Here is a 15,625-nt window from a genome sequence, read left to right as displayed (position 1 = left end):
ATCAATGAATGTTATGTATCATAAGAGTAATGCTGTGGTCCTCCTCACATGCATGCTTTTTCCCTGCTAGAGGCATCTGTCATTGGCTTCAGCCCCTGAACCTGAAGCTAATTACCTAGCAATGTAAATGACTGTATGCTTGAGTTCAACATGGGCTTCTTGCACTGTCACCCCATCTCCTTTTCCTTCTTTCTCTTCTCTGTACTTTTCTCTCTTCTACTCAACCCCCTCGCTCCACCTCAGCTCTCCATTGTAACTTCTACATAAGAAGAGTAAGACATCCCCATCTGTGTAACCCCACAACCAAATCCCAGATGATAATTCTTTATCCTCACCCTTTCGCTCTGTTTGTCCCTTTTCAGTCTGTTTTTCATAGAGCTTTTCTTATTGAGTGCTCTGTCTTCCTGCCTTTGTGTCTTGTGTATCTGTCTGAGAATATATTTGATATTCAAGTATAAAGCTCAGGGGTAGACTGAGTGGCAGAAAACTGGAGCTTTGGCTAGTTGAATATGTTTACACATGCATGCATCTAAGTCAATGCAAACCTTTACATGCACATGCATTAAGATGTGTGCCTGTCCTCTGGAGGAATGTGTGGGTTCTCTTGCAGTGTTTGACCTTCAGACCCCTAGCTCACATGACTGACACACACACACACACACACACACACACACACACACACACACACACACACACACACACAACACAACACATATAGTATGCTCACATAACAAACCTGCACTAAGTTACTTGTATCTCCTTGCTCATAAATAGATCCTACACCACTTAAAAACTATAATAATACCCACAAGCCCCAGAAGCTCACAGATAAGAAAGCCCAAAGATAAATGGCAGCAAATAACACCCATTTAAATCCTGACTGTTTTTAGGCTGCTGCTCCCATGAATCCATGTAGCGTGGGTGCTCCAGTGTTACCCTACCCAGCCTGGGTTGTACTTCACTGTGCTCAGCAGGCTGCCCAGCTGGGGCCCAGATGTGGCAGCCATGTCATGTGGAGCTGGGAGGCAGAAGATAAGAGGCTGATGGTAGGCCCGCTTCTTGGTCTCGGGTCTGTTTCGCAGCGGTTCAACTAGATGTTGCGGGCGGCGCAATCTGAACTTTGACAGCCCATGTCATGCTTAATGCCTTACTTCCCAAATACAGCTCAGTAGGGCTGATTTATATCTACCAGGTGCTACAGTGTGCAAGCAGCTCTGGGATGAGAGGAGGCATGTGGCCATTTCATTAAGGCAGATGAACAAGGGCTGCAGTGTATGTGTGTGTAGATGAGGCGCAGAAGCCTGGTCTTTCTCAAATATAGCTCCACAGCAATGTAGCTGTCACAACACTCAGACCAGGCCAGGAGAGGAAAAGGATTTCTTAAAATATCACAAGTTTTTGCTTCTCCCTACCTTTTAATTGGTCTGTTTCCTATGTGTGTTTTCCCCTACTCATAGAGATAGAATTTTTGAATGCGTTTCCAGCACATGGGCATCTGCTTCTACAGATCAAAGTGCTGGGACACCACCGTGCCAAGTTTTAGTGCAAGCACTGAGCTGCCAACAGCTTTAATGGTCATGTATTTGTTGATTTTCTTTCAGCTGATGCTTTGACTCTTTCCAGTTTCTCTCCTTCTGTGGGCCATGCTTGCCACCCAAGCCTGATCTCTCTATGTGCCACAAACACACACACACACCAAACACACACACACACACACACACACACACACACACACACACACACACCTTCTAGCTATACAACTCAGGGCTGGACGTCTAATCGGAACTGCTTCATTGTTTGCAATGGCATTTTAGAATGGGGTTATTCTGTTTCCGTTTTGTAGTTTGATGGCAGCAGCTTTCCCTCATGTTAGACAGGTCTCCCCAGAGGTCTGTGGCTCAGAACAGAACTCAGATTTTGTGCATATGAACATTTATGATTACTTCCGCATGCGGAACTGTTGTCTTTTAGTCACATTTTACCTTTTTATTTCCTGACAAACTGTAGCACTTTTCCTCACACAAGGGTCTCTGAACACCGTGGTCGGCTCTGTCAGTGCTCAACGTAGCTACAGAAATGCTGTTTGATGTTCCTCGCACACTTCAGAGTCAAGCGCTGAGGTGTCTTTCAGCATTGCCCTCCAGGCCACCTTGTTATACACTTAACAAGTTGTTTTCTTTTTTTTGTTTTTCTTCCCTTTTCTTCTGTTGACAGTTCCTCATCACTGCTCTACTCAGAAGGAATGCACATCACCTTCCAAGGTTTGCCTTGGAGTCTGTCCTTGTAAACTGTAGGGCAAGCTCTGCTCTCCTTTTAAGATGATGATTGCATCAAGATCTGATTTATGAGTGCTCTGTTTATAAACTGCCAGTGTAAAGATTCGGCATCCCATTGGCATGTAAACTAGCGCACAGTGGGCTTGTCTTCCCAAAGACACATTATTGTTCCTTTTTATGTCTCAATGAAGATGTTCCACAAGTATGCAGTAGAATCTAAAATACAATTTTGGCGAGTCTATTCTTTCTTCGTTGGTAATGAGAGTAATCTGAATGTGATTTATGTAATTCCACCTGTCAGATTTCCCCCTTGCTTATTCCAACTAAATAATCATGGTTAGCCACACAGCTCACTGTAGAAGTGGCACATGCTGTACTAACTGGAGATGTATGCCACTGTGGCACAAGAATAGCCATGTATAATAAGTCAGTGATGTTCATTTAGGAAGGGATCCTTTTAATATTCATAGCAGGCTTGTTTTTGTAATCCTAAAGTATAAAACAGTCTTTGTTTTTAGAGTTTTCTTTGCTTTGATTTTACTGTCTTTTGACATCCAGTGTCCCAACATTTGTTGTTCGCTTCGTCTTTTAAAACACAGGGCACATTATTCTTTTAGCTTTATTAACTCTCATAATTCAGCGGGCGGAGGGGGCATAGAAAACACTTCTCCCCTGAGGTTTATTGTTTAAAACGGGTGCAGTTATTTCCCAGGATAAGGGCTTCAGCTAAGCAGAGAGGAATTTGGGCCAGGCCTCATAAAAAAAAAGTATTTGTGTACCAGAAAGATTTTCGCTTTTCCTTTTCTAAATCTTTGTCATTAATGACTTTAGCAAATGTGAAGTGGGGAGTGAATGGTTCGGCTGTGCAGGGTCTTCAAAGGAACCCTCTAATTATTTATCCAGGATATCCTACTCTAGAATTAGAGGCCAGGTCACGATTGGCTTTCATGCCTTTTTTTCTGCAAAGAAATAATTTCCACAGAATGGTTTCACTGGGACACCCTCTAATCCCTCTGTATGTGTGTGTGTGTGTGTGTGTGTGGGGGGGCAGGCACACACAAGCATGGATACAGGACTGCACCACTCCTCAGTGTGAGGTGCATAAAAGAGATAGTAAGTTTCCATTTTCCACACATAACACAGCATGACTTTCCACATCTCTGCTCTCACCCACATTACTCAGGTTTCCTGGTTCATTTGGCCTTCACATGGTTTGCTTCTAAAAGGGATCTTATCACCCTCCTCAGGTTTAGACACTTAACTGAACACTGGGCCTAACCCTCGGCTTCTGGCACTGCCTCACTGCTGCACTGCTGAGCCTCTGTGTGACTTACCTCATCTCATCATACTACTGCATGCACCTCTAAAGCCCCTGACACACATACCTGACGGTTGACCGTCGGCAGAAAAGGCAGTCGGACTGATCAGTCGGCTCCCCGAGGCCCAAAAAGTGCCTTGGAACACACGCGTGCACGTGACATAATACAAAAAATGAAAACCCAGAAATGACAACGCGTCACGTGGGTCTGGATTCTCCAGCTGATAGTAATGGCGGCTTGTTCGAAATACAATCTCGTATTTCACGAAAATAGTTCACTGAAACGTGTTTCTGAAAACATTTTAAGCGAGAAATAGGCCATAGACTTTCTGAATCTGTCTTCATTTCAGATCAACAAAGGTCAGTTTAAAAGATTTTCGTCAGATTTTGAGAGGCGTTCGTCACTCATCCCGCTCGTTATTTCCGGTTTAGCACCGACTGCCCGCCCTCCGACCCAGCAAGTCAAGTCGGCCAAAATGAAGGCCGACAGCTCCTCCGACGGACGACGGCACAGAACACACCGAACAGACTTGAGTCACTGACCTCGCCAGGCTGTCCGACGGCCGATTATCGGGTTGGCCATAAGGGTGCTTACCTACTTAAACCACATTATAGATTTGCTGTTTTCTTTTTGCTGTATAGTCCAGCTCAGTGGACAGTCTTTTTCTAAGAAAATACACCATTAATTCATATGTTGTTTGCTAAAACTCCCTTAAGCATTTTGCTAAAGGAGTGTGTCTCTTTAAGAATGCTCTGCAGTGGATATTTGTCTAATTCCAGGTGCTTGTGAACCCTGTGTTTTACCAGGTGCAGGACTGGGTCATTACTAAGGTATTTGTTTTCCAGATTACACAGAAAGGCCCAGGATTATAGACATGTTATCCATGTCCCATATCTGTCTGTTAGGGCATGATCCCTGCATGGAGCCTGGATCCTGCTCCACTGTATTCTCCTGTTTGCTGTCATGCCTGCTGGAGATCCCTTAGACCACATCCCCGAGCTACCATGTTGTTCTGTGGGGCCAGATCCCCCTTCTCCTGTCTCTCTGTCAACAGGGGCTTGGTATGCTGATCAGTGTCAGCTATCCTTAATGGAAGTAGAAGTAGTGGTAATGACATCTGTGTGTGTGTGTGTGTGTGTGTGTGTGTGTGTGTGTGTGTGTGTGTGTGTGTGTGTGTGTGTGTGTGTGTGTGTGTGTGTGTGTGTGTGTGTGTGTGTGTGTTTGTGTGTGTGTGAGTCAAATTTAGCCACATCCCATTGGTTGCTGGATGCTGATGGTCTCTCCAAAACATTTACATAAAGCACCACAATTGTGATAATAAACCGTTTTATCATTGGGCTCCCAATCAATAATGCGGCTTCTTAAGGTTTAATATTTCAATGGTATTGATCATTTTAACAACTGTGTTTGTGGTGTGCTTGCCTTAACTGCAGCGCTGCGGGAAGGTGTGTACGTGTACGTGTGTGTGTGTGTGTATGTGTATGTGTGTGTATATGTGTGTGTGTGTGTGTGTGTTTATGGCTTGGCCATGTGATCTTGGCTTTTAGGCAATCATTTTCTACTACAACATAAATGAGCTTCCCACCTACGAAAAGTAGGTGGGAAATTTCCCATTTATCCCAGCCTTACAGTCTTCTGTACATAGTGTTCTGTCCTTTACCTTAATAACAACATTCCCAAATAAGTTGTGGTCATCGGTTCTCTTAACCCCCCCTCTACCATCCTCATCCTGTTACTAGAGAACAAATGTAAAGGAGTGAGTGCAAACAGAAGCTCCGAAAGCACTGTAGTTAGCAGATTTCACTTCCATCCTCTCTTGAGAGAACGTCTGCTTCCCGCAGATATAAATAGGGCTAGATTTGATAATTAGTAGAAATGAAGGTCCTGGGGCTCAAAGACTTTGATCAGCACATTCCCCCCTTGTCCCTGACCTTTCATTGGACATGTGTCTCTAGCTCTCTCACTTTCTCTCCAGCTCTATATCTCAATCTCACTTTCTCTATCTCTCTATCTTCCCTCTCTATTTCCTGCTAATCTGCAAACGGAAACACAGTTATACATACTAAGTTATACATACTGTATATCTACATATGTCTTTATGGGATTTTGAAATATTTTACATTTAAAAGTCTTTCCAAGGATCTTAATCAGTGTGTTGACTTCTGATTGATTAGTGCCAGACGGACCAGTGTACAAAGTATCAAGTGTTCTCTCAGCCTTTCTGCATTCCACACTATGGGAAAGTCAGCACTGCATGCTAAAGGATGTGAGGATCCATGTCAGACTGTTGCAAATCATTCAATATCCATTTCTGTTGGTCTAAAATTGAGCAGAAATGGGGGATGTGTATCTAAATAATCTGATAAGAATTTGAAAGATACGACTTGAAGTTGTCTCTCTCTCTCCTTCTCTATCTGTCTTGCAATTTCACAGACACTCCACTGTGTACGAGTGCATACCGTGTGTTTGAGTGAAATGATATGAGCCTTCTCACATTTGTACTCCTCGTATACCACAGAATCCCCCCCCCATGCTGGTTGCTAATTGGTGGGAGACTGGGAGCTTCCTGCTGTGTGTTCGCTGCTTCCCTTTGCTTTGCCACCCCACCAGGTCTTCCACCAACCCAGTAATTAACCCACAGCTAATTAACTACTTCTAATTACACCAGCACACTGTTTCCATCACACCCTCCAAAACTGAGGAAACACTCTAGTGCCATGTGTAAATCCCATCTAGAGGGTTTTAGAAGTTAGCTGAGCTCCAATCAGATCATTTATTCAGACTGTCCTGTGTAGTACTGAGTACCATACAGTTCTGCACTGTGATTTCACTGCTGCTCTGTCTTAAATCACTTTTCTTCCGTTCTGCAATATGGAATGGATTAACAGAATTTGATGGTGTTGCGTAAAGTGTAAAATCATTTTCAAGGTTCTATTTCAAGTCTATTAACAAAGGAGGCAGTTGATACTGCAAACAAATCAATTTTGCCTTTTCTGGCCCGTATTACTAGTTCAAAATGGTTACTAGAATTGAGTGCAGTGAAACTAAAATAATCAGCATATTTTGAGTTGCTCATATTGTAATAAGCAAGGACTATTTTAGCTGTAAGTGATATATTTGTTCCAACACTATAGTGTAATGCATAAAGTATACATACAAGACAACATGAAATCTGTGATCTGCAGTTTTGTCTCTATAGCACCTAATGCTTCTAGGTTTTCACTGGCTGTAACATGACAGAGGCTGCATGCCTCAGTTTTCCTATTGCTGAGAAATATGGTCCATGGCTGAGACATGCCATGGACTGTCCTCCACGACTCAAGCACAGACTCAATGTAAACACACAGTACTGTTCTTCCTTGCCTCAGACTCAACACAGCCACGGCTATTTCTGTTCCACAGACTGATAGCTCCTACTGAAGATCATTGATTTTACGGGAAGCCCTGTTTACAGGCTGAGTGCCATCGACCTGAGGTGACTTTTTGCCTCCTGCAGTTGGAGCAATACTGGAGCAGCCTTATGTCTGCATTAGCAGAATAGCAGACAGAATATTTACAGCACACAATAAACAACAATGCTGCACATGGTTAATTGTCTGATTTACAGTGTTAGGGATCAAAGAGAACAAGAACTCCATGTACCTAATATAATTACAATGGTGTATTGTCTATGGCAGTGGCTGACTAACTTTTTTGGCTCACAACTCCAGGACAAAGTGACCCTGTGATAGCACTGAAAGATGATATGCATTTTTCCCTTTCAGACGACTTGAATCATCGTCTCTGTATTGTTTATTATTTCATAAAAGAGTATATTTATAATTTAATGCATTTTTATTCTGTACAGTAAATTCTCTGCCAGTTTAGTACCCAACTTGCACACTCAGATGTAGCATAGTTATTCCTAAATTGAGTATCAGGTTATTGTCTTAGATATAGGCTACAGTTAGTTTTGGCAGAAAAGAGGGTAGATAAGATAGAGAGCAGAATAGATAAAGGCTGAAAGAGAGAACAGTATTAGAAATGTAAATTCCCTCAAGAGCACAGTATTAAAACCAGAATTTACTAAGCCATGTCGGGCCTTAAAATGGACTTATGCTTTAAAGTGCAATGCATGCATGCCTTTATTGGTGATTAATTGGAACAAACCTAGGAGATAAACCTGGGCCTTACTTGCCTGAGGACTACAATGGTTCCCCCATCAACGAGCATGTCCCTAGTGCAACATCAAAGGCCTTCCCCTGCTTTATCAATAAGAACCCTTCCTTCCCACATCTTCCTGTAACTTGCTTAGCGTTCACGCCATTGATTTTCCAATAAGCGCCCCTTACCCTGCGGTGGCTGGCCAGGCTCTGTGAGACTAGGCACAGAGAGGCAACATCACTGAGGGACAATTGAAAATCAGATCTGGTGTGTTAGGGGTCCTCTAGGCGTATTAAGAAACTGTGTTTTTTAAAAGAGATGTTCCCTCACTGTTGATGTGTACTGTATGCAATAAAGGGTAAAGGGTCAGGGCTGCATCATGCCCACTGCCCAGGAGTATTCACAGTGAGGGCTGAGTAACAGCTAATTCCCTCAGGAAACCCTGGAGAGCAGGGTCCTTTGGAGGCAAGGCCAGGCCTTCAGGCAGGTGATCAGGCATGCTTATAATCAGATGGTTCCTTAGCCTTTAATTCCTCCCTCAGTTGGCCGGTAAATCCCACCTAATGAAAGGACCCATAACTTATAACTTATCTAATTTTCTATTCCTACCAAATGACATCCAGACCCACTCTCTGACAGTGTTCATTAGAACTGATGCCTTTTCACAAGGTTCAACCTTATCTGCTTTGTTAGGGTGGTGGGAGGAGGTGGAGTATGACTTTTTATTGTTTTGTCAGAGGAGAGAGAGCAGGGGGACCCTGGCATAAAGCCTTTGAAGGCAGGTGGCAGCAGGAGTGTGAGTTCTACAGTCAGGATCTGTGCGTCGGCATGCTTTCCCTCAGATCAGCTCAGGAATCCAGCCTTTTCTTCCCTCTGATTATCTTGTATTGTCAGCTAAGGCTTGTTTTGGCTGCATACAGCCTGCATATGTCAACTCAGTGGGCCCACATTCAAAATTACGATACAACACAAGGGCAGAGGCCATGACAGGATCACTTGTTTTGTGCAATCAGCACTAGTGCCAGTATGCAAAAGAAAATTACAACTTTTGTACATATTACAGTATATAACATTGCATAATACCACTCAGCAGTAGTCACCTTTAGTGGGCTGCTCCATCATTTTGATTTGTGGTTATTAACACAGTCAGCACACAGAGACACCGGCCGCCTCCACTTCCCCTCTTCTTCGACCGCGTCTCTTTGTCTGTCTCCCCGACTTGTTTAGTGCCTCCCAGAGATTAAAGCTTTTCCTGCTTTAAACAGGTGTCACTGAGCCAGGCAGACCTCCGAGAGACAAACAGCGTTATATCAGTTGGCCCATCTGCGACTTGCCGACTCCAGACAATCCCATTGCTCATCAGTAACCACTGCAGGTTATTGAATTACACCATCTTGATTTTAAAGGGCAATCCTGTTTTCTGTAAGCAGTGGACACACCAAGCTGGCTCAGAGCTCCAGCTCTGATCAAGAGTCATCGTCTTATCCTGTCTACTGCTAATTGCTTCAGGTATCTTACAACAGTAATAGGAATGGATGAGTACATACACTCACTAGTACACTGTAGCCCCTCTGTTCAGACCCAAGACCATGCAAAGATGAGAGTAGAGAACTTCCGAGGTCATTGTGAACTAACAATCTTAACTAGTAGTTGTGCATGTGGGCCTATGGTTTCTCAGGCCTGGTCGAGACAGGCAGTGGAATCTGGAGGAGGGGCTGATGGAATAGATTACAGGAACAAAGTGTGAAGCATGGAGACTTTTCCTTCGAGGCAGTCGTTTTAGACCAGTCACCTTTTCTGCTTTTTTCCATTTCATTTTGTGCAGTTTATCCACATGCTTTTAGTTTGAAGAATCACTGTCTCTTTGACATGTGGCATATTTTTTTGCTTGCATTACTCTCGCTGCCCTCAGTCCATTTGTGTGAAATGGCTGTTGAGCTCATAGACTCTTATTAATGGAGCAGATAATAAATACAGACTAGTAGGGCTAGTATCCCCTCACTCAGTATGGCAGCCATCTCTAAATCATGTCTGGTTGTATAAAGCAATCTTGTTAATAAGCCAGCCAGTCTAATATCTTTCATTTTATATGCAAAGCAAGGCAGGGGTCATCAGGGTTAGCTTCTGTGGTGTGTAAACAAAACAATCAGCTGGATCATACTGACAGGAAACGTCTGTCCCCGGGTATTTATGACAATAACATCTATATCGTCTTTGCAGTCATATTGTAAATATAACCAAAGTCATTGATTTATCATTATAGTGCTTCTTTTTGTATTGTTACTTTGCCCACAATATGCTCCTCTGGCCTGCTGTTGCTGATTCTGAAGTTTAAACACAAAAGCACATCTTTAAAAAGGAAGTCCATCATTTTTGTAGCTTGAGTGCACATAGACTAGAGAGGTTTCAGGTATGTTGTGTGGGAGTCGAACTTCATCAGACATTCATGAAGAGGCAGACAGACATTATCAATCCCTCCTCTCCCTCAGTGGTTAATATGTTAGGGTGTGGGGGTAGACTCCATTCTGATCACAGCTGAAATTTGCATCCCTAAGTAAATAAGTAAATAAATCAAGTGCAAGCAGTGAATGTGCTAATCAACGGGGACATTGCTTGGTGCCGGGAAACTTTGCTCATGTAATATTCAGTGCTGGTGGGTTAAAGGGCAGCCCAGAGTTATTGGTTTCAGCCCGATTGCCCCCTTTAATCAATGCTGGCTGCATCCCTTTAATAAAATTATTAGCTCAGCAGTATCTTGCGCTATCATTTTATCTCTTCTGTGCTCTAAATTTCAGCCTGTGTTGGGCCTCTCAGATGCTCGGGGCATGGCCAGCTCCCGAAAGCTCAGCTGCCATTTATTATTTTAGAGGCGGAGGATGGCTGGAGTGTTTAAAACCAGGCTGAGCGTAGAGGTTATTGGATGCAAGATCTAAACACAGCTGCAGTGAAGTCCCAACCCAGCTTATGTATTTTGGGCTCTTAAAAAAAACTGCCTTTTATTGCTCTTGTTAAAGTTCATACACATCTATATCAATAGTGCATGTATTATATTCTACTTATATGTACACTACTTGAAGATGCAGCGATAATGGTGATACTGTTAAGAATTTCTTTTTTTAGATGCAGTTTTCCCTTTTCTTCCAGTTATGTAAATGTACAATGTGCTGATGGGTGGCTTCTCAGTGTCTAATTATCTCACAAGGAATCTATTTGATCCATTAAGTTAGCCTGTTTCTCCTTTTTTCTGACTGCAAGTTAATTAAAAACGGATGTAGGATTTGCAGAATATAAGATTAGGGGTGTTGTTTGGAAGGTGAAGATAAAAGATGGTACCTTCCTGATATGGCAGGAAGATGAATCATGGATGGCTTATTAGTGCTTGTCTCAGGTATTGTGTTTAAGTACCTAATCTAGTGTAATGAGCATGGTGTCATTTTTTCCAATTATATCTCAGACTTTTGTCTCTCACCCAATGCTCTATACATTTGATTTTCTTCTATTAAGGTTCCTAAGGTCTCTTTTATATTTTCTGTATCTGATCTTTTCTTAATAGACGTAATTATGTTTTGGAAAATATAGACATTTAAGTTTCCATAATTTGCATAGTAAATGACGAGTTGTGTGCTTATGTATATGTGTCTATGTTAACATCCTAAATACAACAATAACCTCTTGTCCCTCCCAATTTGTGTCTCTGCAGGCCTGGATGCGATGAACGCCTCATGTAGGCATCAGCATGGACAGCTGTGAGTCTCCTGTGGTTTCTGGGACAGACGATGGGCTCGGCTCCTCCCAGCAGCAGCAACCACCACAGCCCTGGAACGATCACTCTAGCTCACAGGTCCCTTGCACTAACCAGGCCCCTTCCCTGGACCCCCTGTCTCTCTCTGCTCCCTACCCTTCTCAACCCCAAAACCCCAGTGCACCTCATGACGGGGTGAGAGAACTACAGTCCCAGCAGCAGCAGCCAAATCAGACATCACCCCAGGCCCACCGTGATAGCTCTGCCACAGGCCAGCTGCATCCCAGAAGAGAGGGTCTTGAGGAAGAAGAGGAAGAGGGAGTAAGCTGTGGAGAAGAGGAAGAATCTGAGGACTTAGATGAAATGGAGATTGACAGCTGTTTCCCAAGTCTTCAACCCTTTCCTGGGGTGCCAATGGCTACAGGGGGAGGAGGCATGCCCAGTCTTTTGCGACATCAGCCCTCACGACAGCAGGGAGCACCTGAGAGTGGGAGTGAGGAAGGAGAGGAGGAAGAGGAAGAGGAGAGTAGTGATGTGGAGAACCTGGCTGGAGAGATAGTCTACCAGCCAGATGGCTCAGCCTACATCGTAGAGAGCCTCAGTCAGTTGATCCAAAGTGGTGGGGGCATGGTACCCAACCTGCTACCCACAAACTCTCTCACCAGTGGAGGAAAACCAGGGGAACCTGCTGGGACTTCATCCTCAGTCTACCCTCACATCATCAACACGTTCCACATAGCCTCGTCCTTCGGGAAGTGGTTTGGCAATTCAGACCAAGGTTTCCCCAATACCTCAACCATGGCAGGCCTCAGCCCTGTCCTGCACAGTTTCCGTGTCTTCGATGTGCGGCACAAAAGCAACAAGGATTACCTGAACAGCGATGGGTCTGCCAAGAAGTCCTGTGTATCCAAAGATGTTCCCAACAACGTGGATTTCTCCAAATTTGATGGGCTAGCCCTATATGGCAAGGGTAAGCCCATTTTCATGTGTTTTCTCTGCAAGCTGTCCTTTGGCTATGCGCGTTCCTTTGCCACTCATGCTGTCCATGATCACCGCATGACACTGTGTGAGGACGAGCGGCAGCTGCTAGCAGACAAACAGGCATCTGCCATCATCCAGGGCATTGGGAAGGACAAAGAGCCCCTCATCAGTTTCCTGGAACCAAAAAATAAGAGCACTCCTCTGCCACCTACCCTGCTCCCCATTAACTCTGGCCAGAGCTTCTATGGTACATTTAGTGGTGTCCATTTGGAGCCTGGAAGCAGCAGCAGGGACAATGAGAGCCTTCTCAACAAAGACTCTGACTCTGGCCTCCACCAACAGCAGCAGCAACAAACCCCGCTAAGCTCAGTTCTTTCTCTTGGAGGGCTGAGCATTCCCAAAGCATCCTCTCTTACCTCATCCCCAGGCTCTGCCAAAGACTCCAGTGCCCTGCCCAATCAGGGAGGGAGAACAGAGGAGCCTGCTGGGAAAGAGTTGGCATGTAAGGGTGAGGATGGGGACAATGAGGGACATGAAAACCTATCGAGCCAGATGGGGGGCTCGGAAGAAGAAGAGGAACTGTTATTAGGGGAGGACGAAGACGAGGTGGAGGCAGAAAGCACTGCAGAGGCCTGTGGTCGTAACAGTAGCAGCGGCGGGGGTGAAGCGGGGGAACCAGCTGTCTCAAACCAAAGCATTTCCAAATCTCCTTTATTAATGCCTAGTAGCGCTCTCCAGCCTTCTGCCTGCACCTCTGCAGTCAGTTCCACACTCAACAGCAAAGACCCTGCTTCCACTTCCTCCTCTGTCAAGAAAGTGGGTTTAGCTGCAGACGGTGGGGGGAGGACCTCAGAGCTCCCTCTGAGCTTTAACTGCCAGGGACCCATTGTTCCCACGGCAATGGCGGCAGCTGCCGTCAGAAGGAGCGATGATGACACTGCTGGCACTTCCTCCTCTCCTCTGTCCTCCAATGCTGCTGCTGATGAAAGTGCCAATCGAGATAGTGCCACAGCTCCAGAACCAAATGATTGCTCGGCAGATGGAGAGGAGGAAAATGGAGCCCTTCTGCACCATCACCACATGCACCACCATCTTCATCACCTCCACCCTTCATCTCAAGGCCACTCGAACCTCTTCCCAGGGGGCTCCTGTGACATAACAGGGATGGGTGAGTGTTCACAGAACCATGGGCCTGGTGGCAGCGGAGGAAGTGGGGTAGAATGCCCTAAATGTGACACTGTTTTGGGTTCTTCACGTTCCTTGGGTGGTCACATGACCATGATGCATTCACGCAACTCATGCAAGACACTCAAGTGTCCAAAATGCAACTGGCATTACAAGTACCAGCAGACGTTGGAGGCCCACATGAAAGAGAAGCACCCAGACTCTGGAGGCTCCTGTTCGTACTGCACCAGTGGTCAGAGCCACCCTCGTCTGGCTCGTGGAGAAAGCTATACCTGTGGATACAAGCCCTTCCGGTGTGAGGTATGTAGCAAAGAAATGTGGCAATGCTTGATTTTTGGGGGGTTGCAATTTAAGTGTTTTTATGTTGTTGAGCCATTTAGGCTTATGTAATATGTGAACTGATATTTAAATGTCCTATTATATTATCTAGGTGTGTAACTACTCAACCACCACAAAGGGCAACCTAAGTATCCACATGCAGTCGGACAAGCACCTGAACAACATGCAGACACTACAGAATGGAGGCACCATTGGCACTGGGCAGGAGCAGGTGTTTGGACATACCCCAGGAGGAGTGGTGGCTGTCCCCTCAGTGACCCAGGCCAGTAGCCATCACCCTCCTCACCACCATCCTACACAGTCCTCCACCCATATGGCTGTATCGTGTGGGGCCCCCTCCCCGACCAAGCCGAAGAGCAAACCTACTTGGCGGTGTGAGGTATGTGACTACGAGACCAATGTGGCACGGAACCTGCGTATACACATGACCAGTGAGAAGCACATGCACAACATGATGCTGCTCCAGCAGAATGTGACTCAGATGCAGCATGGCCGACTTGGCTTGGGAGCCATGCCTTCACCTTCTGAGGCTGAGCTCTACCAATATTACCTGACCCAGAACATGAGCCTTCCACCAGGCCTCAAGATCGACCCAGCTGGGGCTGAGGCCCAGTTTCTCATGGGGAGCTTTCACCTGGATCCCAACATGGCCGCCCTGGCCCCTGCACTTGGTGAGCCCCAATTGTTGCTTCTCTTTTGCTCTAAGAAACCCCCCTAGTTGCCACAAAATCACTAAGTACAGTTCAGAGATATTTCTTTTATGTATCAGTTTCAGTACAACTTGATCTTGATTTCAAATGTATCAATTTACAGGACCACAGAACATTTATGCCATTCACTTTTTATTCTGGTAACAAAATAATGAGCAAGAATATCTACATATTTCCCCTCTCCACTGCTATGTATGCTAGGTATATCACCACTTTTTACTTTTGGCGACTGCCTTTCTTTTATATGCCCTAAGGAATGCCTGTCCTGGTGAACTTGACATAATTCTCTCATTTTACAAGCAGAGTGTCACGGAAATATAAAGAGGGAAAGTTGAAAAAGAGATAATCCATTTGAGACAAGTTTACACGGGGGGGGGGGCTCACCCCAGACCCTTTCCATATGTCTTTACTGATAGTGTACATGATAATAGTCTTCATGACAGTAAGAATATGCTCAATGTCTTAATCTAACATCCATAGTAAAACCTTCTACTGCACCAGTATGCCTAAATGTAGGCTGTACATTTAGCGATAACTGCCAAGTAGCACACCGAAGCCCAGAGGTAATTTGTTTTTCCTTGACAAGACATCACTACTGTAAGTGACACTGTATTGATGTGATTTTCACAGAATTCTGAAGTTCACTTTGTGATACCCACTTTTGCTCACAAAAGGTGAGTTAGCAGGCCAAACTTCTATTTTGTCTTCTCCTTGCCCTCCCCCTCAGGCAGCCAGCCTCAGCTTTTTTGTCATTATTCCCAAACTGCTGCAGAACTTTACCACTGGAGTTCTCCATTTTTTTTTACTTTGTAATTGCAGCTATAAATTTGATCTTGGTCAAAGATGGGAGGTTAGAGGGCTCAGCATGGGTAATTCAGCAGCATAGCAATGTATTTGGCGGGCCAGCTACAACACCACAGTTTGTACAGA

General features: G+C 44.9%; 1 protein-coding gene across 6 annotated transcripts in view; it reads left to right on the top strand.

Moving 5' to 3' along the window:
• The window catches only part of zfhx3 (zinc finger homeobox 3), a 210,335-nt gene that overhangs the window by 104,984 nt on the left and 89,726 nt on the right, over window positions 1-15,625 (top strand). For all 6 annotated transcript variants that reach the window (XM_039794348.1, XM_039794350.1, XM_039794352.1 and 3 more), the window contains 2 exons: window positions 11,439-13,946; window positions 14,077-14,656. In XM_039794348.1, the coding sequence (XP_039650282.1) occupies window positions 11,475-13,946; window positions 14,077-14,656 (3,052 nt within the window). In that variant the 5' untranslated portion in view covers window positions 11,439-11,474. The remainder of the gene's footprint in view (window positions 1-11,438; window positions 13,947-14,076; window positions 14,657-15,625) is intronic.

Source organism: Perca fluviatilis, chromosome 3, assembly GCF_010015445.1.
Source record: "Perca fluviatilis chromosome 3, GENO_Pfluv_1.0, whole genome shotgun sequence".
NCBI lineage: Eukaryota > Metazoa > Chordata > Actinopteri > Perciformes > Percidae > Perca > Perca fluviatilis.
This window is presented reverse-complemented; position numbering and strand designations above follow the sequence as displayed.